The 26103-nt window shown below is 40.8% G+C and overlaps 1 protein-coding gene across 1 annotated transcript in view; it reads left to right on the forward strand.

Moving 5' to 3' along the window:
* LOC128643544 (non-lysosomal glucosylceramidase) overlaps window positions 1-26103 on the forward strand; it is a gene marked incomplete at its 3' end in the record, with an annotated part of 137199 nt that overhangs the window by 39334 nt on the left and 71762 nt on the right. Inside the window, 2 exon segments of the mRNA XM_053696386.1 lie at window positions 8081-8196; window positions 8734-8952. Of these exon segments, the coding sequence (XP_053552361.1) occupies window positions 8081-8196; window positions 8734-8952 (335 nt within the window).

A 26103-nucleotide genomic window follows, 5' to 3' on the forward strand; every position in this document is an offset into this window, starting at 1 on the left:
ATATAGATTTGTTTTTAGTCAAACCTATCTTGGGGTATTTTTTCATGCATTAATATAGTTTTCTCCTGATGTGTCTCATACTCTCTCTTCGGTTATATAAACCCAGGATGTGGGTACCTCAGGATTATTATAGACTGTTATGCCCTGCAGCATTTTGTTGCTTGTCATAATTGTGCTGCATGTCTATTAGGTGAGCTCATGTCTCTTAGGAGAGGGCTGGCTACTTTGTAAACCTTGACTCTCCTGTCGTTGTCAATCCTCATTTTCTAGTAAGTTTTATATTTCCTAGGATTCATTGTAAAAAAATTTCCTGTTCTCGACCGTGTTAGGAGAATTTTCTCAGGTATGGGGTGCAAGGTAGCGTGACCGAGCGGTCTATGATGCTGGATTTAGGCTCCAGTCTCTTCAGAGGCGTAGGTTCAGATCCCACCGCTGCCAGAATCATCATTTAAAACAAGGAAAGCTGTCTCCTTTAATATCATGGTGCTTATCGGTCATTAATATTCAGGTCAAGAAAACTTTAATCCTTAAATTAGGATAGATGTTACTTTAGGAAACTTTTATGGACAAGTCCTGCATCCTTTTGATGCGACGCCTTGTCTGATTCCATTTTGGTGGACTCCATGAGGAGATCAATGTCAGAGGCTGTTAGGCCAATATTTTATTTTATTTTCTGTTGCTGCTTTTCGTTCTTTTGTTATAGAAGGCCGCAGCTAACTCTCATTTAGCATGAGGGTTTGTCCCAGAACCAGGTTTGGATCCTGAAAGGGGCAGTCTATCTCAGTTTTTTCGCTTGCTTGGATACGGTTTTCCTAGATCCCAAAGGGGCTGTAGAACTCTATGTTCTGAATTGATATAAACTCCTTCCCAGTAGTAGATTCCTTTTCTCTTGTTTGTCTGTAGCCCAGATAAAAGGAGAGGTGTTCTTGAAATGTGTTTAGGATCTTCCTCTCTGGGAAGAATTGTTCCAGTTCAGGAACAGGGGTTAACTTCCTTTTCCATTCTTTTCTAAATGATTTTCGTCCTAATTTAGACTTGACCTGTTTAAATAGGTTTCTCTGAATACCGTCCTCAAGATGGAGACTATTGGATCCATTCTTCCTTGGGGCAGGTGGTTCAATTTTTAACGGCCTTAGACCTAACAATGCGTTCCCTCATTATACCAATTAAAGGGATCACCTCAGATGTCTGAGTTTTGCCTCTGGCAAACTTCAGTTGTGGGCCATCATGGCTTTGCAATAGCTCCCAGAGTTTTTCCAAGGTTTTGGGTTTCGATTCGGTCCCGGGATTCAGTGGCGCCTCTCCTGGACATCCTATGGGTCCAGGCGCCATCCTTCTACGAGCAAGATCTCATTGGAGGTTTTTGTTGTCTTTCTTAGTTCCACAAATGGAAGTGGAGCTGGAAAAGAGCTCCCTTGTCCCAGCTTTATGGGTTTTCTGCTTAGGATTTATTTTTGATCCTTTGAATGGAGTATTTTCTATAGGAGGTCAGGAAGGCCTAGATCCTTCCTCTTGCCTCCTTCTGTCCACGGTTCGGCCTCAATGACTCTGTGTCTGATTACGTTAGAGAGTTCAGCAGTTCTGCATGCTCAGGCATTGGAATGGGGCTGTTGACAAGAGTCCTTTTCCCGTGATGATTTTTACAAGAGCGCGAGAGGTAGCGGGATCCCTGTCCGCATTCTAGCGCAGGGAAGTTGGTCCTGGGAGTAGTCTGCTCGCCTCTTCATCAGTTAGGTTTCTTTTGGGTGAAAGGGTATTTTCGGCAGCGGTGCCTTCCGTTTAGGTTACCTGCCTTGTCCCTCCCTTATCATCTGTGTCCTCTAGCTTGGCTATTGATTCCCAACAGTAATTAATGGTTTGGTGGGTGGGGGGGTTTTACTGTTAGGGGGGACTTGGTTTGTTTGTAATGTAAAAGAGCTGTTAAACTGAGGGCAATGCCCTACAAAAAGCCCTTTTTAAGGGCTATTGGCAGTTTAGTATTAGATTAGGGGGTGTTTTTATTTTGGGGGTGCTTTTTTATTTTCGTAGGGATTAGGTTTAATTTTTTTATTTTGGATAGTGTTTATTATTTTTTGTAATGTTAGCGTTTTTTAATGCATTGTGGGGTGTTGGCGGTTTAGGGGTTAATAGATGTATTAGGTCGTTTGTGATGTTGCGGATTTAGGGGTTAATAATTTTATTAGGTAGTTATTAGGTAGTTATTAGGTAGTTGGGTTTTTTTTTTTGAATACTTATTGCCTGCAGGTTTATATATATATATATATTTATTTATTGCTGGCCAACACTGTGTGAATTACGTCCTGCGCTACTGTCCAGCGTATGCTGTCGGCATTTATTGATGTCCCCCCTTACAATGATAATTCAGCCCCTTAGATAGTGCTAGTTCATGCGTGTCATATAGATAACATTGTGCTCACTCCTTTAAAGTTCTTTGAGTCAACACTGATTGGCTAAAATGCAAGTCTGTCAAAAGAACGGAGATATGGGGCAGTCTGCAGAGGCTTAGATACAAGGTAATCACAGAGGTAAATAGTATATTAATATAACTGAGATAAGGGCAGTCTGCAGAGGCTTAGATACAGGGTAATCACATAGGTAAAAAGTATATTAATATAACTGAGATAAGGAGCAGTCTGCAGAGCTTAGATACAGGGTAATCACAGAGGTAAAAAGTATATTAATATAACTGAGATAAGGAGCAGTCTGCAGAGTCTTAGATACAAGGTAATCACAGAGGTAAAACATTTAATAATAAAACTGAGATAAGGAGCAGTCTGCAGAGGCTTAGATACAAGGTAATCACAGAGGTAAATAGTATAATAATATAACTGAGATAAGGAGCAGTCTGCAGAGGCTTAGATACAGGGTAATCACAGAGGTAAAAAGTATATTAATATAACTGAGATAAGGGGCAGTCTGCAGAGGCTTAGATACAAGGTAATCACAGAGGTAAATAGTATAATAATATAACTGAGATAAGGAGCAGTCTGCAGAGGCTTAGATACAGGGTAATCACAGAGGTAAATAGTATATTAATATAACTGAGATAAGGGGCAGTCTGCAGAGGCTTAGATACAAGGTAATCACAGAGGTAAAAAGTATATTATTATAACTGAGATAAGGAGCAGTCTGCAGAGGCTTAGATACAAGGTAATCACAGAGGTAAAAAGTATATTAATATAACTGAGATAAGGGGCAGTCTGCAGAGACTTAGATACAAGGTAATTACAGAGGTAAAAAGTATATTAATATAACTGAGATAAGGGGCAGTCTGCAGAGGCTTAGATACAAGGTAATCAGAGGTAAAAAGTATATTAATATAACTATGCTGGAATGGGTAATAAAGGGATTATCTATTTTATATAAGAATACAAATTCTGGAGTAGACTGTCCCTTTAATCTTCAGCAACATGAATGTTTGTTTCTTCATGGTAAGAGCAATTAAACTGTAGAACGTATTGCCTAAGGAGGTAGTAAATGCTTATACCTTAGATACATTTAACAACGGTTTAGATACATTTTCTGGGTAAAACGGTTTAGATACATTGCTAGCTAAAAAACTGTTGTTAAATTAAGAGCTTAAACAATTATTTCAACCTCCTCTACTATGTTTCTATGATGATATCTAGTTTTTCATTCTTTTGGTATCCTTTGTTGAAAATCATACCTAGATAGGTTGTTGATTGGTGGCTGCATATATATGTCTACTGGCTCACCTATGCTATTTCTACAACAAAGGAGAGAATGAAGCAAATCTGATAATAGCAGTAAATTGTAAAGTTGTTTAAAATAGTAAAGCTGAAAGAAAAGTGTAAGGTTTGTCTCTGACCCTACGTCTGACCCTGTGTCCTGCCCTGCTCCCCGGTACCTCAGTTGGCTTGGTCTGTTTATTGGCCTGTATGTTCCCTGTAAGGTTTGTCTCTGACCCTACGTGTGACCCTGTGTCCTGCCCTGCTCCCCGGTGCCTCAGTTGGCTTTGTCTGTTTATTGCCCTGTCTGTCCCCTGTAAGGTTTGTCTCTGACCCTGTGTCCTGCCCTGCTCCCCGGTACCTCAGTTGGCTTGGTCTGTTTATTAGCCTGTTTGTCTCTGACCCTACGTGTGACCCTGTGTCCTGCCCTGCTCCCCGGTACCTCAGTTGGCTTGGTCTGTTTATTGGCCTGTCCGTTCCCTGTTAGGTTTGTCTCTGACCCTACGTGTGACCCTGTGTCCTGCCCTGCTCCCCTGTACCTCAGTTGGCTTGGTCTGTTAATTGGCCTGTCTGTCCCCTGTAAGGTTTGTCTCTGACCCTACGTGTGACCCTGTGTCCTGACCTGCTCCCTGGTACCTCAGTTGGCTTGGCCTGTTTGTCTCTGACCCTACGTGTGACCCTGTGTCCTGCCCTGCTCCCCGGTACCTCAGTTGGCTTGGTCTGTTTATTGGCCTGTCTGTCCCCTGTAAGGTTTGTCTCTGCCCCTACGTGTGATCCTGTGTCCTGCACTGCTCCCCGATACCTCATTTGGCTTGGTCTGTTTATTGGCCTGTCCGTTCCCTGTAAGGTTTGTCTCTGAACCTACGTGTGACCCTGTGTCCTGCCCTGCTCCCCGATACCTCAGTTGGCTTGGTCTGTTTATTGGTCTGTCTGTTCCCTGTAAGGTTTGTCTCTGACCCTACGTGTGACCCTGTGTCCTGCACTGCTCCCCGGTACCTCAGTTGGCTTGGTCTGTTTATTGCCCTATCTGTCCCCTGTAAGGTTTGTCTCTGACCCTACGTGTGACCCTGTGTCCTGCCCTGCTCCCCGGTACCTCAGTTGGCTTGGTCTGTTTATTGGCCTGTCCGTCCCCTGTAAGGTTTGTCTCTGACCCTACGTGTGACCCTGTGTCCTGCCCTGCTCCCCGGTACCTCAGTTGGCTTGGTCTGTTTATTGGCCTGTCCGTCCCCTGTAAGGTTTGTCTCTGACCCTACATGTGATCCTGTGTCCTGCCCTGCTCCCCGGTACCTCAGTTGGCTTGGTCTGTTTATTGGCCTGTCTGTTCCCTGTAAGGTTTGTCTCTGACTCTACGTGTGACCCTGTGTCCTGCCCTGCTCCCCGGTACCTCAGTTGGCTTGGTCTGTTTATTGGCCTGTCTGTCCTCTGTAAGTTTTGTCTCTGACCCTACGTGTGACCCTGTGTCCTGCCCTGCTCCCCTGTACCTCAGTTGGCTTGGTCTGTTTATTGGCCTGTCTGTCCCCTGTAAGGTTTGTCTCTGACCCTGTGTCCTGCCCTGCTCCCCTGTACCTCAGTTGGCTTGGTCTGTTTATTGGCCTGTCTGTCCCCTGTAAGGTTTGTCTCTGACCCTGTGTCCTGCCCTGCTCCCCGGTACCTCAGTTGGCTTGGTCTGTTTATTGGCCTGTCTGTCCCCTGTAAGGTTTGTCTCTGACCCTGTGTCCTGCCCTGCTCCCCTGTACCTCAGTTGGCTTGGTCTGTTAATTGGCCTGTCTGTCCCCTGTAAGGTTTGTCTCTGACCCTACGTGTGACCCTGTGTCCTGACCTGCTCCCTGGTACCTCAGTTGGCTTGGTCTGTTTATTAGCCTGTTTGTCTCTGACCCTACGTGTGACCCTGTGTCCTGCCCTGCTCCCCGGTACCTCAGTTGGCTTGGTCTGTTTATTGCCCTATCTGTCCCCTGTAAGGTTTGTCTCTGACCCTACGTGTGACCCTGTGTCCTGCCCTGCTCCCCGGTACCTCAGTTGGCTTGGTCTGTTTATTGGCCTGTCTGTCCCCTGTAAGGTTTGTCTCTGACCCTTGGTGTGACCCTGTATCCTGCCCTGCTCCCCGGTACCTCAGTTGGCTTGGTCTGTTTATTGGCCTGTCTGTCCCCTGTTAGGTTTGTCTCTGACCCTACGTGTGACCCTGTGTCCTTCCCTGCTCCCTGGTACCTCAGTTGGCTTGGTCTGTTTATTGGCCTGTCTGTCCCCTGTAATGTTTGTCTCTGACCCTACGTCTGACCCTGTGTCCTGCCCTGCTCCCCGGTACCTCAGTTGGCTTGGTCTGTTTATTGGCCTGTCTGTCCTCTGTAAGGTTTGTCTCTGACCCTACGTGTGACCCTGTGTCCTGCCCTGCTCCCCGGTACCTCAGTTGGCTTGGTCTGTTTATTGCTCTGTCTGTCCCCTGTAAGGTTTCTCTGACCCTACGTGTGACCCTGTGTCCTGTCCTGCTCCCCGTTACCTCAGTTGGCTTGGTCTGTTTATTGGCCTGTCTGTCCCCTGTAAGGGTTGTCTCTTACCCTACGTGTGAACCTGTTCTGCCCTGCTCCCCTGTACCTCAGTTGGCCTGTCTGTCCCCTGTAAGGTTTGTCTCTGCCCCTACGTGTGACCCTGTGTCCTGCCCTGCTCCCCGGTGCCTCAGTTGGCTTTGTCTGTTTATTGCCCTGTCTGTTCCCTGTAAGGTTTGTCTCTGACTCTACGTGTGACCCTGTGTCCTGCCCTGCTCCCCTGTACCTCAGTTGGCTTGGTCTGTTTATTGGCCTGTCTGTTCCCTGTAAGGTTTGTCTCTGACCCTACATGTGACCCTGTGTCCTGCCCTGCTCCCCGGTACCTCAGTTGGCTTGGTCTGTTTATTGGCCTGTCTGTTCCCTGTAAGGTTTGTCTCTGACTCTACGTGTGACCCTGTGTCCTGCCCTGCTCCCCGGTACCTCAGTTGGCTTGGTCTGTTTATTGGCCTGTCTGTCCTCTGTAAGTTTTGTCTCTGACCCTACGTGTGACCCTGTGTCCTGCCCTGCTCCCCGGTACCTCAGTTGGCTTGGTCTGTTTATTGGCCTGTCTGTCCCCTGTAAGGTTTGTCTCTGACCCTGTGTCCTGCCCTGCTCCCCTGTACCTCAGTTGGCTCGGTCTGTTTATTGGCCTGTCTGTTCCCTGTAAGGTTTGTCTCTGACCCTACATGTGACCCTGTGTCCTGCCCTGCTCCCCGGTACCTCAGTTGGCTTGGTCTGTTTATTGGCCTGTCTGTCCTCTGTAAGGTTTGTCTCTGACCCTACGTGTGACCCTGTGTCCTGCCCCCCCCGGTACCTCAGTTGGCTTGGTCTGTTTATTGGCCTGTCTGTCCCCTGTAAGGTTTCTCTGACCCTACGTGTGATCCTGTGTCCTGCCCTGCTCCCTGGTACCTCAGTTGGCTTGGTCTGTTTATTGGCCTGTTCCCTGTAAGGTTTGTCTCTAACCCTATGTGTGATCCTGTGTCCTGCCCTGCACCCCGGTTCCTCAGTTGGCTTGGTCTGTTTATTGGCCTGTCCGTTCCCTGTAAGCTTTGTCTCTGACCCTACGTGTGACCCTGTGTCCTGCCCTGCTCCCCGGTTCCTCAGTTGGCTTGGTCTGTTTATTGGCCTGTCTGTCCCTGGTAAGGTTTGTCTCTGACCCTACGTGTGATCCTGTGTCCTGCCCTGCTCCCCGGTTCCTCAGTTGGCTTGGTCTGTGTATTGGCCTGTCCGTTCCCTGTAAGCTTTGTCTCTGACCCTACGTGTGACCCTGTGTCCTGCCCTGCTCCCCGGTACCTCAGTTGGCTTGGTCTGTTTATTGGCCTGTCTGTCCCCTGTAAGGTTTGTCCCTGACCCTACGTGTGACCCTGTGTCCTGCCCTGCTCCCCCGGTACCTCCAATCTGTACATTCTATTTGTCAGTCAGTGATGACATGAACACGTGCAAAAGCGCTATACAAATACATAATATACTAATAGCAGTTATATGTAAGTGATTCTATTTAATATGTACATTGTATTTGTCAGTCAGTGATGGCATGAACACGTGCACAAGCGCTATACATAATATACTAATAGCAGTCATATGTAAGTGATTCTATTTAATATGTACATTGTATTTGTCAGTCAGTGATGGCATGAACACGTGCACAAGCGCTATACAAATACATAATATACTAATAGCAGTCATATGTAAGTGATTCTATTTAATCTGTACATTGTATTTGTCAGTTTTGTTTTGAGCTGATAACACATTAGCAGTTGGGGCATTTTATTGATCAAATTGACCACCTCTATTTCCAGCGGCACCCGGTTTGTGGCACTGGCTACTAATAATCCTCTAGTATTGGTATAATTTCTGTAATTTGTGCTGCAGGGGCGCCACTTGGAGGTATTGGAGGAGGAACTATCACACGAGGATGGAGGGGGGAGTTCTGCCGATGGCAACTTAATCCCGGACTTTACCATTACAAGACAGTGATGGAAAACCAGGTCAGTAAGTGTGAGCCCAGGTGATGCCAGCGTTGTACACTCTGTACCTGTGCCGTCCTGATAGTGATAAGTTTACTACTGCAGCCCCCGTCTCACACACTAGCTATGTCTGTCTGTCTCGCACACTAGCTGTGCCTGTCTGTCTCGCACACTAGCTGTGCCTGTCTGTCTCGCACACTAGCTGTGCCTGTCTGTCTCGCACACTAGCTGTGCCTGTCTGTCTCGCACACTAGCTGTGCCTGTCTGTCTCGCACACTAGCTGTGCCTGTCTGTCTCGCACACTAGCTGTGCCTGTCTGTCTCGCACACTAGCTATGTCACGCAGTGTCTGTCTCGCACACTAGCTGTGTCTGTCTGTCTCGCACACTAGCTATGTCACGCAGTGTCTGTCTCGCACACTAGCTGTGTCTGTCTGTCTCGCACACTAGCTATGTCACGCAGTGTCTGTCTCGCACACTAGCTATGTCACGCAGTGTCTGTCTCGCACACTAGCTATGTCACGCAGTGTCTGTCTGTTTCGGTCTTTGTCTCCTTGCAGTTCACTGTGTGTATACGGCGGCGTGGGCAAACGGTGTATCAACAAGTGCTGTCTGTAGAGAGGCCTCACACCCTGCAAGGCTGGAACTGGGGATACTGTGGTACACAGGCGTTCTATCATGCTCTGTACCCTCGCGCCTGGACTGTCTATCAGCTGCCCGGACAGAAAGTAACCCTCACCTGCCGCCAGGTGTCTCCTATTATCCCCCATGACTACAAAGTGAGTGCTCATGTTCCTGTGTGTGTGTTTGCGCATATGTATGTGTATGTACATGAGTACTTCTGTGTGTGTGTGTGTGTGCATGTGTATGTACATGAGTACTTCTGTGTGTGTGTGTGCATATGTATGTGTATGTACATGAGTACTTCTGTGTGTGTGTTTGTGCATATGTATGTGTATGTACATGAGTACTTCTGTGTGTGTGTGTGCATATGTATGTGTATGTACATGAGTACTTCTGTGTGTGTTTGTGTATGTACATGAGTACTGCTGTGTGTGTGTGTGTGCATATGTATGTGTATGTACATGAGTACTTCTGTGTGTTTGTGTATGTATGTGTATGTACATGAGTACTTCTGTGTGTGTGTGTCTGTGCATATGTATGTGTATGTACATGAGTACTTCTGTGTGTGTGTTTGTGCATATGTATGTGTATGTACATGAGTACTTCTGTGTGTGTGTGTGCATATGTATGTGTATGTACATGAGTACTTCTGTGTGTGTGTGTGTGTGCATATGTATGTGTATGTACATGAATACTTCTGTGTGTGTGTGTTTGTGCATATGTATGTGTATGTACATGAGTACTTCTGTGTGTGTGTGTATATGTATGTGTATGTACATGAGTACTTCTGTGTGTGTGTGTGTGTATATGTATGTGTATGTACATGAGTACTTCTGTGTGTGTGTGTGTGTGTGTATATGTATGTGTATGTACATGAGTACTTCTGTGTGTGTGTGTGTGTATATGTATGTGTATGTACATGAGTACTTCTGTGTGTGTGTGTGTGTGTGTTTGTGCATATGTATGTGTATGTACATGAGTACTTCTGTGTGTGTGTGTGCATATGTATGTGTATGTACATGAGTACTTCTGTGTGTGTGTGTGTATATGTATGTGTATGTACATGAGTACTTCTGTGTGTGTGTGTGTGTGTGCATATGTATGTGTATGTACATGAGTACTTCTGTGTGTGTGTGTGTATATGTATGTGTATGTACATGAGTACTTCTGTGTGTGTTTGTGTATGTACATGAGTACTTCTGTGTGTGTGTTTGTGCATATGTATGTGTATGTACATGAGTACTTCTGTGTGTGTGTGTGTATATGTATGTGTATGTACATGAGTACTTCTGTGTGTGTTTGTGTATGTACATGAGTACTTCTGTGTGTGTGTTTGTGCATATGTATGTGTATGTACATGAGTACTTCTGTGTGTGTGTATATGTATGTGTATGTACATGAGTACTTCTGTGTGTGTGTGTGTGTATATGTATGTGTATGTACATGAGTACTTCTGTGTGTGTGTTTGTGTATATGTATGTGTATGTACATGAGTACTTCTGTGTGTGTGTGTGTGTATGTATGTGTATGTACATGAGTACTTCTGTGTGTGTGTGTATGTGTATGTACATGAGTACTTCTGTGTGTGTGTGTGTGTGTATATGTATGTGTATGTACATGAGTACTTCTGTGTGTGTGTGTGCATATGTATGTGTATGTACATGAGTACTTCTGTGTGTGTTTGTGTATGTACATGAGTACTTCTGTGTGTGTGTTTGTGCATATGTATGTGTATGTACATGAGTACTTCTGTGTGTGTGTATATGTATGTGTATGTACATGAGTACTTCTGTGTGTGTATATGTATGTGTATGTACATGAGTACTTCTGTGTGTGTGTTTGTGTATATGTATGTGTATGTACATGAGTACTTCTGTGTGTGTGTGTGTGTATGTACATGAGTACTTCTGTGTGTGTGTGTGTGTGTGTGTGTGTGTGTGTATATGTATGTGTATGTACATGAGTACTTCTGTGTGTGTTTGTGTATGTACATGAGTACTTCTGTGTGTGTATGTGTATGTACATGAGTACTTCTGTGTGTGTTTGTGTATGTGTATGTACATGAGTACTTCTGTGTGTGTTTGTGTATGTGTATGTACATGAGTACTTCTGTGTGTGTTTGTGTATATGTATGTGTATGTACATGAGTACTTCTGTGTGTGTGCATATGTATGTGTATGTACATGAGTACTTCTGTGTGTGTGTTTGTGCATATGTATGTGTATGTACATGAGTACTTCTGTGTGTGTGTGTTTGTGTATATGTATGTGTATGTACATGAGTACTTCTGTGTGTGTATGTGTATGTACATGAGTACTTCTGTGTGTGTGTTTGTGCATATGTATGTGTATGTACATGAGTACTTCTGTGTGTTTGTGTATGTATGTGTATGTACATGAGTACTTCTGTGTGTGTGTGTCTGTGCATATGTATGTGTATGTACATGAGTACTTCTGTGTGTGTTTGTGTATGTGTATGTACATGAGTACTTCTGTGTGTGTGTTTGTGTATATGTATGTGTATGTACATGAGTACTTCTGTGTGTGTTTGTGTATGTGTGTGTACATGAGTACTTCTGTGTTTGTGTATGTGTATGTACATGAGTACTGCTGTGTGTGTGTGTGTATGTGTATGTACATGAGTACTTCTGTGTGTGTGTTTGTGTATGTGTATGTACATGAGTACTTCTGTGTGTGTGTTTGTGCATGTGTATGTACATGAGTACTTCTGTGTGTGTGTGTATGTGCATATGTATGTGTATGTACATGAGTACTTATGTACATACACATGCACACACACACACACACACACAGAAGTACTCATGTACATACACATACATATGCACATACACACACACAGAAGTACTCATGTACATACACATGCACACACACACACACACAGGAGTACTTCTGTGTGTGTGTATGTGCATATGTATGTGTATGTACATGAGTACTTCTGTGTGTGTGTTTGTGCATATGTATGTGTATGTACATGAGTACTGCTGTGTGTTTGCGTATATGTATGTGTATGTACATGAGTACTTCTGTATGTGTGTTTGTGCATATGTATGTGTATGTACATGAGTACTGCTGTGTGTGTGTGTGTTTGTGTATATGTATGTGTATGTACATGAGTACTTCTGTGTGTGTGTTTGTGCATATGTATGTGTATGTACATGAGTACTTCTGTGTGTGTGTCTGTGCATATGTATGTGTATGTACATGAGTACTTCTGTGTGTGTTTGTGTATGTACATGAGTACTTCTGTGTGTGTGTTTGTGTGTGTGTTTGTGTATGTACATGAGTACTTCTGTGTGTGTGTTTGTGCATATGTATGTGTATGTACATGAGTACTTCTGTGTGTGTGTTTGTGCATATGTATGTGTATGTACATGAGTACTTCTGTGTGTGTGTGTGTGTGTGTATATGTATGTGTATGTACATGAGTACTTCTGTGTGTATGTATGTGTATGTACATGAGTACTTCTGTGTGTGTGTTTGTGTATATGTATGTGTATGTACACGAGTACTTCTGTGTGTGTGTTTGTGTATATGTATGTGTATGTACATGAGTACTTCTGTGTGTGTGTATATGTATGTGTATGTACATGAGTACTTCTGTGTGTGTGTTTGTGTATGTGTATGTACATGAGTACTTCTGTGTGTGTGTTTGTGCATATGTATGTGTATGTACATGAGTACTTCTGTGTGTGTGTTTGTGCATATGTATGTGTATGTACATGAGTACTTCTGTGTGTGTGTGTGTGTATATGTATGTGTATGTACATGAGTACTTCTGTGTGTGTGTGTTTGTGCATATGTATGTGTATGTACATGAGTACTTCTGTGTGTGTGTGTTTGTGCATATGTATGTGTATGTACATGAGTACTTCTGTGTGTGTGTGTTTGTGTATGTGTATGTACATGTGTACTTCTGTGTGTGTGTGTGTGCATATGTATGTGTATGTACATGAGTACTTCTGTGTGTGTGTGTGTGTGTGCATATGTATGTGTATGTACATGAGTACTTCTGTGTGTGTGTGTTTGTGCATATGTATGTGTATGTACATGAGTACTTCTGTGTGTGTGTGTGTGTGTGTGCATATGTATGTGTATGTACATGAGTACTTCTGTGTGTGTGTGTGTGTGCATATGTATGTGTATGTACATGAGTACTTCTGTGTCTGTGTATATGTATGTGTATGTACATGAGTACTGCTGTGTGTGTGTGTGTGCATATGTATGTGTATGTACATGAGTACTTCTGTGTGTGTGTGTGTGCATATGTATGTGTATGTACATGAGTACTTCTGTGTGTGTGTGTGTGTGCATATGTATGTGTATGTACATGAGTACTTCTGTGTGTGTGTTTGTGCATATGTATGTGTATGTACATGAGTACTGCTGTGTGTTTGCGTATATGTATGTGTATGTACATGAGTACTTCTGTATGTGTGTTTGTGCATATGTATGTGTATGTACATGAGTACTGCTGTGTGTGTGTGTGTTTGTGTATATGTATGTGTATGTACATGAGTACTTCTGTGTGTGTGTTTGTGCATATGTATGTGTATGTACATGAGTACTTCTGTGTGTGTGTCTGTGCATATGTATGTGTATGTACATGAGTACTTCTGTGTGTGTTTGTGTATGTACATGAGTACTTCTGTGTGTGTGTTTGTGCATATGTATGTGTATGTACATGAGTACTTCTGTGTGTGTGTTTGTGCATATGTATGTGTATGTACATGAGTACTTCTGTGTGTGTGTGTGTGTGTGTATATGTATGTGTATGTACATGAGTACTTCTGTGTGTATGTATGTGTATGTACATGAGTACTTCTGTGTGTGTGTTTGTGTATATGTATGTGTATGTACACGAGTACTTCTGTGTGTGTGTTTGTGTATATGTATGTGTATGTACATGAGTACTTCTGTGTGTGTGTATGTGTATGTACATGAGTACTTCTGTGTGTGTGTGTTTGTGTATGTACATGAGTACTTCTGTGTGTGTGTTTGTGCATATGTATGTGTATGTACATGAGTACTTCTGTGTGTGTGTTTGTGCATATGTATGTGTATGTACATGAGTACTTCTGTGTGTGTGTGTATATGTATGTGTATGTACATGAGTACTTCTGTGTGTGTGTGTTTGTGCATATGTATGTGTATGTACATGAGTACTTCTGTGTGTGTGTGTTTGTGCATATGTATGTGTATGTACATGAGTACTTCTGTGTGTGTGTGTTTGTGTATGTGTATGTACATGTGTACTTCTGTGTGTGTGTGTGTGCATATGTATGTGTATGTACATGAGTACTTCTGTGTGTGTGTGTGTGTGTGCATATGTATGTGTATGTACATGAGTACTTCTGTGTGTGTGTGTTTGTGCATATGTATGTGTATGTACATGAGTACTTCTGTGTGTGTGTGTGTGTGTGTGCATATGTATGTGTATGTACATGAGTACTTCTGTGTGTGTGTGTGTGTGCATATGTATGTGTATGTACATGAGTACTTCTGTGTGTGTGTTTGTGTATGTGTATGTACATGAGTACTTCTGTGTGTGTGTTTGTGCATGTGTATGTGTATGTACATGAGTACTTCTGTGTGTGTGTGTGTGTGTATGTATGTGTATGTACATGAGTACTTCTGTGTGTGTGTTTGTGTATATGTATGTGTATGTACATGAGTACTTCTGTGTGTGTATGTGTATGTACATGAGTACTTCTGTGTGTGTGTTTGTGCATATGTATGTGTATGTACATGAGTACTTCTGTGTGTGTGTTTGTGCATATGTATGTGTATGTACATGAGTACTTCTGTGTGTGTGTGTGTTTGTGCATATGTATGTGTATGTACATGTGTACTTCTGTGTGTGTGTTTGTGCATATGTATGTGTATGTACATGAGTACTTCTGTGTGTGTGTGTTTGTGTATGTACATGAGTACTTCTGTGTGTGTGTTTGTGCATATGTATGTGTATGTACATGAGTACTTCTGTGTGTGTGTGTTTGTGTATGTACATGAGTACTTCTGTGTGTGTGTTTGTGCATATGTATGTGTATGTACATGAGTACTTCTGTGTGTGTGTTTGTGCATATGTATGTGTATGTACATGTGTACTTCTGTGTGTGTGTTTGTGCATATGTATGTGTATGTACATGAGTACTTCTGTGTGTGTGTTTGTGCATATGTATGTGTATGTACATGAGTACTTCTGTGTGTGTGTTTGTGCATATGTATGTGTATGTACATGTGTACTTCTGTGTGTGTGTTTGTGCATATGTATGTGTATGTACATGAGTACTTCTGTGTGTGTGTTTGTGCATATGTATGTGTATGTACATGAGTACTTCTGTGTGTGTGTGTTTGTGTATATGTATGTGTATGTACATGAGTACTTCTGTGTGTGTGTTTGTGTATATGTATGTGTATGTACATGAGTACTTCTGTGTGTGTGTGTTTGTGCATATGTATGTGTATGTACATGAGTACTTCTGTGTGTGTGTGTTTGTGCATATGTATGTACATGAGTACTTCTGTGTGTGTGTGTGTGTGTGCATATGTATGTACATGAGTACTTCTGTGTGTGTTTGTGCATATGCATGTGTATGTACATGAGTACTTCTGTGTGTGTGTTTGTGCATATGTATGTGTATGTACATGAGTACTTCTGTGTGTGTGTTTGTGCATATGTATGTGTATGTACATGAGTACTTCTGTGTGTGTGTTTGTGCATATGTATGTGTATGTACATGAGTACTTCTGTGTGTGTGTTTGTGTATATGTATGTGTATGTACATGTGTACTTCTGTGTGTGTGTTTGTGTATGTGTATGTACATGTGTACTTCTGTGTGTGTGTGTTTGTGTATGTGTATGTACATGAGTACTTCTGTGTGTGTGTTTGTGTATGTGTATGTACATGAGTACTTCTGTGTGTGTTTGTGCATATGTATGTGTATGTACATGAGTACTTCTGTGTGTGTGTGTGTGCATATGTATGTGTATGTACATGAGTACTTCTGTGTGTGTGTTTGTGCATATGTATGTGTATGTACATGAGCACTTCTGTGTGTGTTTGTGTATATGTATGTGTATGTACATGAGTACTTCTGTGTGTGTTTGTGTATATGTATGTGTATGTACATGAGTACTTCTGTGTGTGTGTGTGTTTGTGCATATGTATGTGTATGTACATGAGTACTTCTGTGTGTGTGTGTGTTTGTGCATATGTATGTGTATGTACATGAGTACTTCTGTGTGTGTGTGTGTTTGTGCATATGTATGTGTATGTACATGTGTACTTCTGTGTGTGTGTGTATGTGCATATGTATGTGTATGTACATGAGTACTTCTGTGTGTGTGTGTGTTTGTGCATATGTATGTGTATGTACATGTGTACTTCTGTGTGTGTGTGTAGGTGCATATGTATGTGTATGTACATGAGTACTTCTGTGTGTGTTTGTGTATATGTATGTGTATGTACATGAGTACTTCTGTGTGTGTGTTTGTGCATATGTATGTGTATGTACATGAGTACTTCTGTGTGTGTTTGTGCATATGTATTGTATGTACATGAGTACTTCTGTGTGTGTGTGTTGAGCATATGTATGTGTATGGACATGAGTACTTCTGGTGTGTTTGTGCATATGTATGTGTATGTACATGAGTACTTCTGTGTATGTGTATGTACATGAGTACTTCTGTGTGTGTGTGTATATGTATGTGTATGTACATGAGTACTTCTGTGTATGTGTATGTACATGAGTACTTCTGTGTGTGTTTGTGCATATGTATGTGTATGTACATGAGTACTTCTGTGTGTGTGTTTGTGTATGTACATGAGTACTTCTGTGTGTGTGTTTGTGCATATGTATGTGTATGTACATGTGTACTTCTGTGTGTGTGTGTATGTGCATATGTATGTGTATGTACATGAGTACTTCTGTGTGTGTGTTTGTGTATATGTATGTACATGAGTACTTCTGTGTGTGTGTGTGTATGTGCATATGTATGTGTATGTACATGAGTACTTCGGTGTTGTGTGTTTGGTGTATTTGTATGTGTATGTAATGAGTACTTCGTGTGGTGGTTTTGTGTATGTGTATGTACATGAGTACTTCTGTGTGTGTGTTTGTGTATGTACATGAGTACTTCTGTGTGTGTGTGTGTGTGTGTGCATATGTATGTGTATGTACATGAGTACTTCTGTGTGTGTGTTTGTGCATATGTATGTGTATGTACATGAGTACTTCTGTGGGGTGTGTTGGTGTTGTGTGTGCTTATGTTATGTGTATGTACATTGAGTACTTCTGTGTGTGTGTGTGTGTGTGTGCATATGTATGTGTATGTACATGAGTACTTCTGTGTGTGTGTTTGTGCATATGTATGTGTATGTACATGAGTACTTCTGTGTGTGTGTGTGTGTGTGTGCATGTGTATGTACATGAGTACTTCTGTGTGTGTGTTTGTGTATGTGTATGTACATGAGTACTTCTGTGTGTGTGTTTGTGCATATGTATGTGTATGTACATGAGTACTTCTGTGTGTGTGTGTTTGTGCATATGTATGTGTATGTACATGAGTACTTCTGTGTGTGTTTGTGCATATGTATGTGTATGTACATGAGTACTTCTGTGTGTGTTTGTGTATATGTATGTGTATGTACATGAGTACTTCTGTGTGTGTGTGTTTGTGCATATGTATGTGTATGTACATGAGTACTTCTGTGTGTGTGTGCATATGTATGTGTATGTACATGAGTACTTCTGTGTGTGTGTGTTTGTGCATATGTATGTGTATGTACATGATTACTTCTGTGTGTGTTTGTGTATATGTATGTGTATGTACATGAGTACTTCTGTGTGTGTGTGTGCATATGTATGTGTATGTACATGAGTACTTCTGAGTGTGTTGTGTGTGGGTATATGTATGTGTATTTACATGAGTACATCTGAGTGTGTGTTTGTGCCTATGTATGTGTATGTACCTGGTACTTCAGTGTGTAGTGTGTTGTGCATATGTAGGTGAAATGTACATTAGTTACTTCTGTGTGTGTGTCTTGCTTGTATGTGTTGTACATTAGTACTTCTTGTTTTTGTGTCTTTGTATTGAGTACATATACTGTGCTGTGTGTGTGTGTGTTTGTGCATATATGTATGTGTATGTACAATGAGTACTTCTGTGTGTGGTGTGTGTTTTATCTAAATGTAGTGTATGTACATGAGTACTTCTGTGTGTGTGTTTGTGCGATATGTATGTGTATGTACATGAGTACTTCTGTGAGTGGTGTGTTTGTGCATATGTATGTGTAAGTACATGAGTACTCTGTGTGTGTGTGTTTGTGCATATGTATGTGTATGTACATGAGTACTTCTGTGTGTGTGTTTGTGCATATGTATGTTATGTACATGAGTACTTCTGTGTGTTGTGTGTGCATATGTATGTGTATGTCCATGAGTACTTCTGTGTGTGGTGTGTGTTGTGCATATGTATGTGTATGTACATGAGTACTTCTGTGTGTGTGTGTGTGTATATGTATGTGTATGTACATGAGTACTTCTGTGTGTGTGTGTTTGTGCATATGTATGTGTATGTACATGAGTACTTCTGTGTGTGTTTGTGTATATGTATGTGTATGTACATGAGTACTTCTGTGTGTGTGTGTTTGTGCATATGTATGTGTATGTACATGAGTACTTCTGTGTGTGTGTGTTTGTGCATATGTATGTGTATGTACATGAGTACTTCTGTGTGTGTGTGTGTGTATATGTATGTGTATGTACATGAGTACTTCTGTGTGTGTGTGTTTGTGCATATGTATGTGTATGTACATGAGTACTTCTGTGTGTGTGCATATGTATGTGTATGTACATGAGTACTTCTGTGTGTGTGTGTTTGTGTATATGTATGTGTATGTACATGAGTACCTCTGTGTGTGTGTGTTTGTGTATGTGTATGTACATGAGTACTTCTGTGTGTGTGTGTGTATATGTATGTGTATGTACATGTGTACTTCTGTGTGTGTGTGTTTGTGCATATGTATGTGTATGTACATGAGTACTTCTGTGTGTGTGTGTGTTTGTGCATATGTATGTGTATGTACATGAGTACTTCTGTGTGTGTGTGTGTTTGTGCATATGTATGTGTATGTACATGAGTACTTCTGTGTGTGTGTGTTTGTGCATATGTATGTGTATGTACATGAGTACTTCTGTGTGTGTGTGTGTTTGTGCATATGTATGTGTATGTACATGAGTACTTCTGTGTGTGTGTGTGTATGTGCATATGTATGTGTATGTACATGAGTACTTCTGTGTGTGTGTGTTTGTGCATATGTATGTGTATGTACATGAGTACTTCTGTGTGTGTGTGTGCATATGTATGTGTATGTACATGAGTACTTCTGTGTGTGTGTGTATATGTATGTGTATGTACATGAGTACTTCTGTGTGTGTTTGTGTATGTGTATGTACATGAGTACTTCTGTGTGTGTTTGTGTATGTGTATGTTCATGAGTACTTCTGTGTGTGTGTTTGTGCATATGTATGTGTATGTACATGAGTACTTCTGTGTGTGTGTGTGTTTGTGCATATGTATGTGTATGTACATGAGTACTGTCTGTGTGTGTGTGTGTTTGTGCATATGTATGTGTATGGTACATGAGTCTTCTGTGTGTGTGTGTGTTGTGCATATGTATGTGTAAGCTACATGAGTACTTCTGTGTGTGTGTTGTGCATATTGTATGTGTATGTACATGAGTACTTCTGTGTGTGTCGTTTGTGCATATGTTGTGTATGTACATGGAGTACTTCTGTGTGTGTGTGTGGTTGTAGCATATATGTTGTAATTTACATGAGTACTTCTTGTGTGTGTGTGTGTAGTGCTATTGTATGTACATGAGTACTTCTGTTGTGTGTTGTGTATAGTGTATGTATGTACATGAGTACTTCTGTGTGTGTGTTTGTGCATATGTATGTGTATGTACATGAGTACTTCTGTGTGTGTGTGTTTGTGCATATGTATGTGTATGTACATGAGTACTTCTGTGTGTGTGTATGTGTATGTACATTAGTACTTCTGTGTGTGTGTGTATGTACATGAGTACTTCTGTGTGTGTTTGCGCATATGTATGTGTATGTACATGAGTACTTCTGTGTGTGTGTTTGTGCATATGTATGTGTATGTACATGAGTACTTCTGTGTGTGTGTGTGTGCATATGTATGTGTATGTACATGAGTACTTCTGTGTGTATGTGTATGTACATTAGTACTTCTGTGTGTGTGTTTGTGTATGTGTATGTACATTAGTACTTCTGTGTGTGTGTTTGTGTATGTGTATGTACATGAGTACTTCTGTGTGTGTGTTTGTGCATATGTATGTGTATGTACATGAGTACTTCTGTGTGTGTGCATATGTATGTGTATGTACATGAGTACTTCTGTGTGTGTGTTTGTGTATGTGTATGTACATGAGTACTTCTGTGTGTGTGTGTATGTGTATGTACATGAGTACTTCTGTGTGTGTGTGTGTGTGTGTGCATATGTATGTGTATGTACATGAGTACTTCTGTGTGTGTGTTTGTGCATATGTATGTGTATGTACATGAGTACTTCTGTGTGTGTGTTTGTGTATATGTATGTGTATGTACATTAGTACTTCTGTGTGTGTGTTTGTGCATATGTATGTGTATGTACATGTGTACTTCTGTGTGTGTGTTTGTGTATGTGTATGTACATGTGTACTTCTGTGTGTGTGTGTTTGTGTATGTGTATGTACATGAGTACTTCTGTGTGTGTGTTTGTGTATGTACATGAGTACTTCTGTGTGTGTTTGTGTGTATATGTATGTGTATGTACATGAGTACTTCTGTGTGTGTGTGTGTGCATATGTATGTGTATGTACATGAGTACTTCTGTGTGTGTGTTTGTGTATGTATGTGTATGTACATGAGTACTTCTGTGTGTGTGTGTGTGTGTATATGTATGTGTATGTACATGAGTACTTCTGTGTGTGTTTGTGCATATGTATGTGTATGTACATGTAGTCACTTCGTGTGTGTGTGTGTGTGCATATGTATGTGTATGTACATGAGTACTGCTGGTGTGTGTGATTATGTATGTGTATGTACATGAGTACTTCTGTGTGTGTGTTTGTGCTTATGTATGTGTATGTACATGAGTACTTCTGTGTGTGTGTGATATGTATGTGTATGTACATGAGTACTTCTGTGTGTGTGTGTTTGTATGTATTGTACATGAGTACTTCCTCGTGTGTTTGTGTGTTTGTGCATATGTATGTGTATGTTACATGAGTACTTCCGTGTTGTTGTGCATATGTATGTGTATGTACATTAGTACTTCTGTGTGTGTTTGTGCATATGTCATGTGTATGTACATGAGTACTTCCTGTGTGTGTTTGTGCACTATGTATGTGTATGTACATGATTACTTCTGTGTGTGTGTTTGAGCATACGTATGCCATGTATGTACATGAGTACTTTCTGTGTGTGTGTTTGTGCATATGTATGTGTATGTACATGTGTACTTCTGTGTGTGTGTGTATGTGTATGTATGTGTATGTACATGAGTACTTCTGTGTGTGTGTGTGTTTGTGCATATGTATGTGTATGTACATGAGTACTTCTGTGTGTGTGTTTGTGTATATGTATGTGTATGTACATGAGTACTTCTGTGTGTGTGTGTTTGTGCATATGTATGTGTATGTACATGAGTACTTCTGTGTGTGTGTTTGTGCATATGTATGTGTATGTACATGAGTACTTCTGTGTGTGTGTGTGTGTATATGTATGTGTATGTACATGAGTACTTCTGTGTGTGTGTGTTTGTGCATATGTATGTGTATGTACATGAGTACTTCTGTGTGTGTTTGTGTATATGTATGTGTATGTACATGAGTACTTCTGTGTGTGTGTGTTTGTGTATGTACATGAGTACTTCTGTGTGTGTGTGTTTGTGCATATGTATGTGTATGTACATGAGTACTTCTGTGTGTGTGTGTGTGTATATGTATGTGTATGTACATGAGTACTTCTGTGTGTGTGTGTTTGTGCATATGTATGTGTATGTACATGAGTACTTCTGTGTGTGTGCATATGTATGTGTATGTACATGAGTACTTCTGTGTGTGTGTGTTTGTGTATATGTATGTGTATGTACATGAGTACCTCTGTGTGTGTGTGTTTGTGCATATGTATGTGTATGTACATGAGTACTTCTGTGTGTGTGTGTGTATATGTATGTGTATGTACATGAGTACTTCTGTGTGTGTGTGTTTGTGCATATGTATGTGTATGTACATGAGTACTTCTGTGTGTGTGTGTGTTTGTGCATATGTATGTGTATGTACATGAGTACTTCTGTGTGTGTGTGTGTTTGTGCATATGTATGTGTATGTACATGAGTACTTCTGTGTGTGTGTTTGTGCATATGTATGTGTATGTACATGAGTACTTCTGTGTGTGTGTGTGTTTGTGCATATGTATGTGTATGTACATGAGTACTTCTGTGTGTGTGTGTGTGTGCATATGTATGTGTATGTACATGAGTACTTCTGTGTGTATGTATGTGTATGTACATGAGTACTTCTGTGTGTGTGTGTGCATATGTATGTGTATGTACATGAGTACTTCTGTGTGTGTGTTTGTGTATATGTATGTGTATGTACATGAGTACTTCTGTGTGTGTTTGTGTATGTGTATGTACATGAGTACTTCTGTGTGTGTGTTTGTGTATGTACATGAGTACTTCTGTGTGTGTGTGTTTGTGCATATGTATGTGTATGTACATGAGTACTTCTGTGTGTGTGTGTTTGTGCATATGTATGTGTATGTACATGAGTACTTCTGTGTGTGTGTGTATGTGCATATGTATGTGTATGTACATGAGTACTTCTGTGTGTGTGTGTTTGTGCATATGTATGTGTATGTACATGAGTACTTCTGTGTGTGTGTGTGCATATGTATGTGTATGTACATGAGTACTTCTGTGTGTGTGTTTGTGCATATGTATGTGTATGTACATGAGTACTTCTGTGTGTGTGTGTATGTATGTGTATGTACATGAGTACTTCTGTGTGTGTGTTTGTGTATGTGTATGTACATGAGTACTTCTGTGTGTGTGTTTGTGCATATGTATGTGTATGTACATGAGTACTTCTGTGTGTATGTATGTGTATGTACATGAGTACTTCTGTGTGTGTGTTTGTGCATATGTATGTGTATGTACATGAGTACTTCTGTGTGTGTGTATGTGTATGTACATTAGTACTTCTGTGTGTGTGTGTATGTACATGAGTACTTCTGTGTGTGTGTTTGCGCATATGTATGTGTATGTACATGAGTACTTCTGTGTGTGTGTTTGTGCATATGTATGTGTATGTACATGAGTACTTCTGTGTGTGTGTGTGTGCATATGTATGTGTATGTACATGAGTACTTCTGTGTGTATGTGTATGTACATTAGTACTTCTGTGTGTGTGTTTGTGTATGTGTATGTACATTAGTACTTCTGTGTGTTTGTGTATGTACATGAGTACTTCTGTGTGTGTGTTTGTGCATATGTATGTGTATGTACATGAGTACTTCTGTGTGTGTGTGTGTGCATATGTATGTGTATGTACATGAGTACTTCTGTGTGTGTGTTTGTGTATGTGTATGTACATGAGTACTTCTGTGTGTGTGTGTATGTGTATGTACATGAGTACTTCTGTGTGTGTGTGTGTGTGTGCATATGTATGTGTATGTACATGAGTACTTCTGTGTGTGTGTTTGTGCATATGTATGTGTATGTACATGAGTACTTCTGTGTGTGTGTTTGTGTATATGTATGTGTATGTACATTAGTACTTCTGTGTGTGTGTTTGTGCATATGTATGTGTATGTACATGTGTACTTCTGTGTGTGTGTTTGTGTATGTGTATGTACATGTGTACTTCTGTGTGTGTGTGTTTGTGTATGTTATGTACATGAGTACTTCTGTGTGTGTGTTTTGTGTATGTACATGAGTACTTCTGTGTGTGTTTTGCATGTATGTGTATGTACATGAGTACTTCTGTGTGTGTGGTGTGTGCATATGTATGTGTATGTACATGAGTACTTCTTGTGTGTGTTTTGTGCATATGTATGTGTATGTACATGAGTACTTCTGTGTGTGTGTGTGTGTATATGTATGTGTATGTACATGAGTACTTCTGTGTGTGTTTGTGTATATGTATGTGTATGTACATGAGCACTTCTGTGTGTGTTTGTGTTTGTGCATATGTATGTGTATGTACATGAGTACTTCTGTGTGTGTATATGTATGTGTATGTACATGAGTACTTCTGTGTGTGTTTGTGCATATGTATGTGTATGTACATGAGTACTTCTGTGTGTGTTTGTGTATATGTATGTGTATGTACATGAGTACTTCTGTGTGTGTGTGTGTGTTTGTGTATGTGTTTGTACATGATTTCTTCTGTGTGTGTGTGTGTTTGTGCATATGTATGTGTATGTACATGAGTACTTCTGTGTGTGTATATGTATGTGTATGTACATGAGTACTTCTGTGTGTGTTTGTGCATATGTATGTGTATGTACATGAGTACTTCTGTGTGTGTTTGTGCATATGTTGTGTAGGTACATGTACTTTGTGTGTGTGTTTTATGCAATGTATGTGTATGTACATGAGTACTTCTGTGTGTGTGTGTGTTTGTGCATATGTATGTGTATGTACATGGTACTTCTGTTGTGAGTGTGTATGTGTTTGTATGTGTATGTACATGAGTACTTCTGTGTGTGTGTGTGTTTGTGCATATGTATGTGTATGTACATGAGTACTTCTGTGTGTGTGTGTGTTTGTGCATATGTATGTGTATGTACATGTGTACTTCTGTGTGTGTGTGTATGTGCATATGTATGTGTATGTACATGAGTACTTCTGTGTGTGTGTTTGTGTATATGTATGTGTATGTACATGAGTACTTCTGTGTGTGTGTGTTTGTGCATATGTATGTGTATGTACATGAGTACTTCTGTGTGTGTGTTTGTGTATGTGTATGTACATGAGTACTTCTGTGTGTGTGTTTGTGTGTAATGTTTGTGTATGTACATGAGTATCTTGCTGTGTGTGTTTGTCATATGTATGTGTATGTACATGAGACTTCTGTGTGTGTGTTTGCATTGTATGTGTATGTACATGAGTACTTCTGTGTGTGATGTGTGTTATCTGTATGTGTATGTACATGAGTACTTCTGTGTGTGTGTGTGTGTGCGCATAGTATGTGGTGTATTACATGATGACCTTCTGTGTGTGTGGTTGTGCATGTATGTTACATAGTTACTTCTGTGTGTGTGTTTGTGCATAAGTATGTGTAGTGTACATTAGTACTTCTGTGTGTGTTTGTGCATATGTAATGTGTATGTAAATGAGTACTTCTGTGTGTGTGATAGTGTATGTGTATGTACATGAGTACTTCTGGTGTGTGAGTTGTGCTGATATGTATGTGTATGTACATGAGTACTTCTGTGTGTGTGTGTGTGTGTGCATATGTATGTGTATGTACATGAGTACTTCTGTGTGTGTGTTTGTGCATATGTATGTGTATGTACATGAGTACTTCTGTGTGTGTGTTTGTGCATATGTATGTGTATGTACATTAGTACTTCTGTGTGTGTGTTTGTGCATATGTATGTGTATGTACATGTGTACTTCTGTGTGTGTGTTTGTGTATGTACATGTGTACTTCTGTGTGTGTGTGTTTGTGTATGTGTATGTACATGAGTACTTCTGTGTGTGTGTTTGTGTATGTGTATGTACATGAGTACTTCTGTGTGTGTTTGTGCATATGTATGTGTATGTACATGAGTACTTCTGTGTGTGTGTGTGTGCATATGTATGTGTATGTACATGAGTACTTCTGTGTGTGTGTTTGTGCATATGTATGTGTATGTACATGAGTACTTCTGTGTGTGTTTGTGTATATGTATGTGTATGTACATGAGTACTTCTGTGTGTGTTTGTGTATATGTATGTGTATGTACATGAGTACTTCTGTGTGTGTGTGTGTTTGTGCATATGTATGTGTATGTACATGAGTACTTCTGTGTGTGTATATGTATGTGTATGTACATGAGTACTTCTGTGTGTGTTTGTGCATATGTATGTGTATGTACATGAGTACTTCTGTGTGTGTGTGTGTTTGTGCATATGTATGTGTATGTACATGAGTACTTCTGTTGTGTGTGTGTTTGTGCATATGTATGTGTATGTACATGTGTACTTCTGTGTGTGTGTTGTATGTG

This window comes from Bombina bombina, unplaced genomic scaffold (assembly GCF_027579735.1).
Source record: "Bombina bombina isolate aBomBom1 unplaced genomic scaffold, aBomBom1.pri scaffold_846, whole genome shotgun sequence".
Lineage (NCBI taxonomy): Eukaryota > Metazoa > Chordata > Amphibia > Anura > Bombinatoridae > Bombina > Bombina bombina.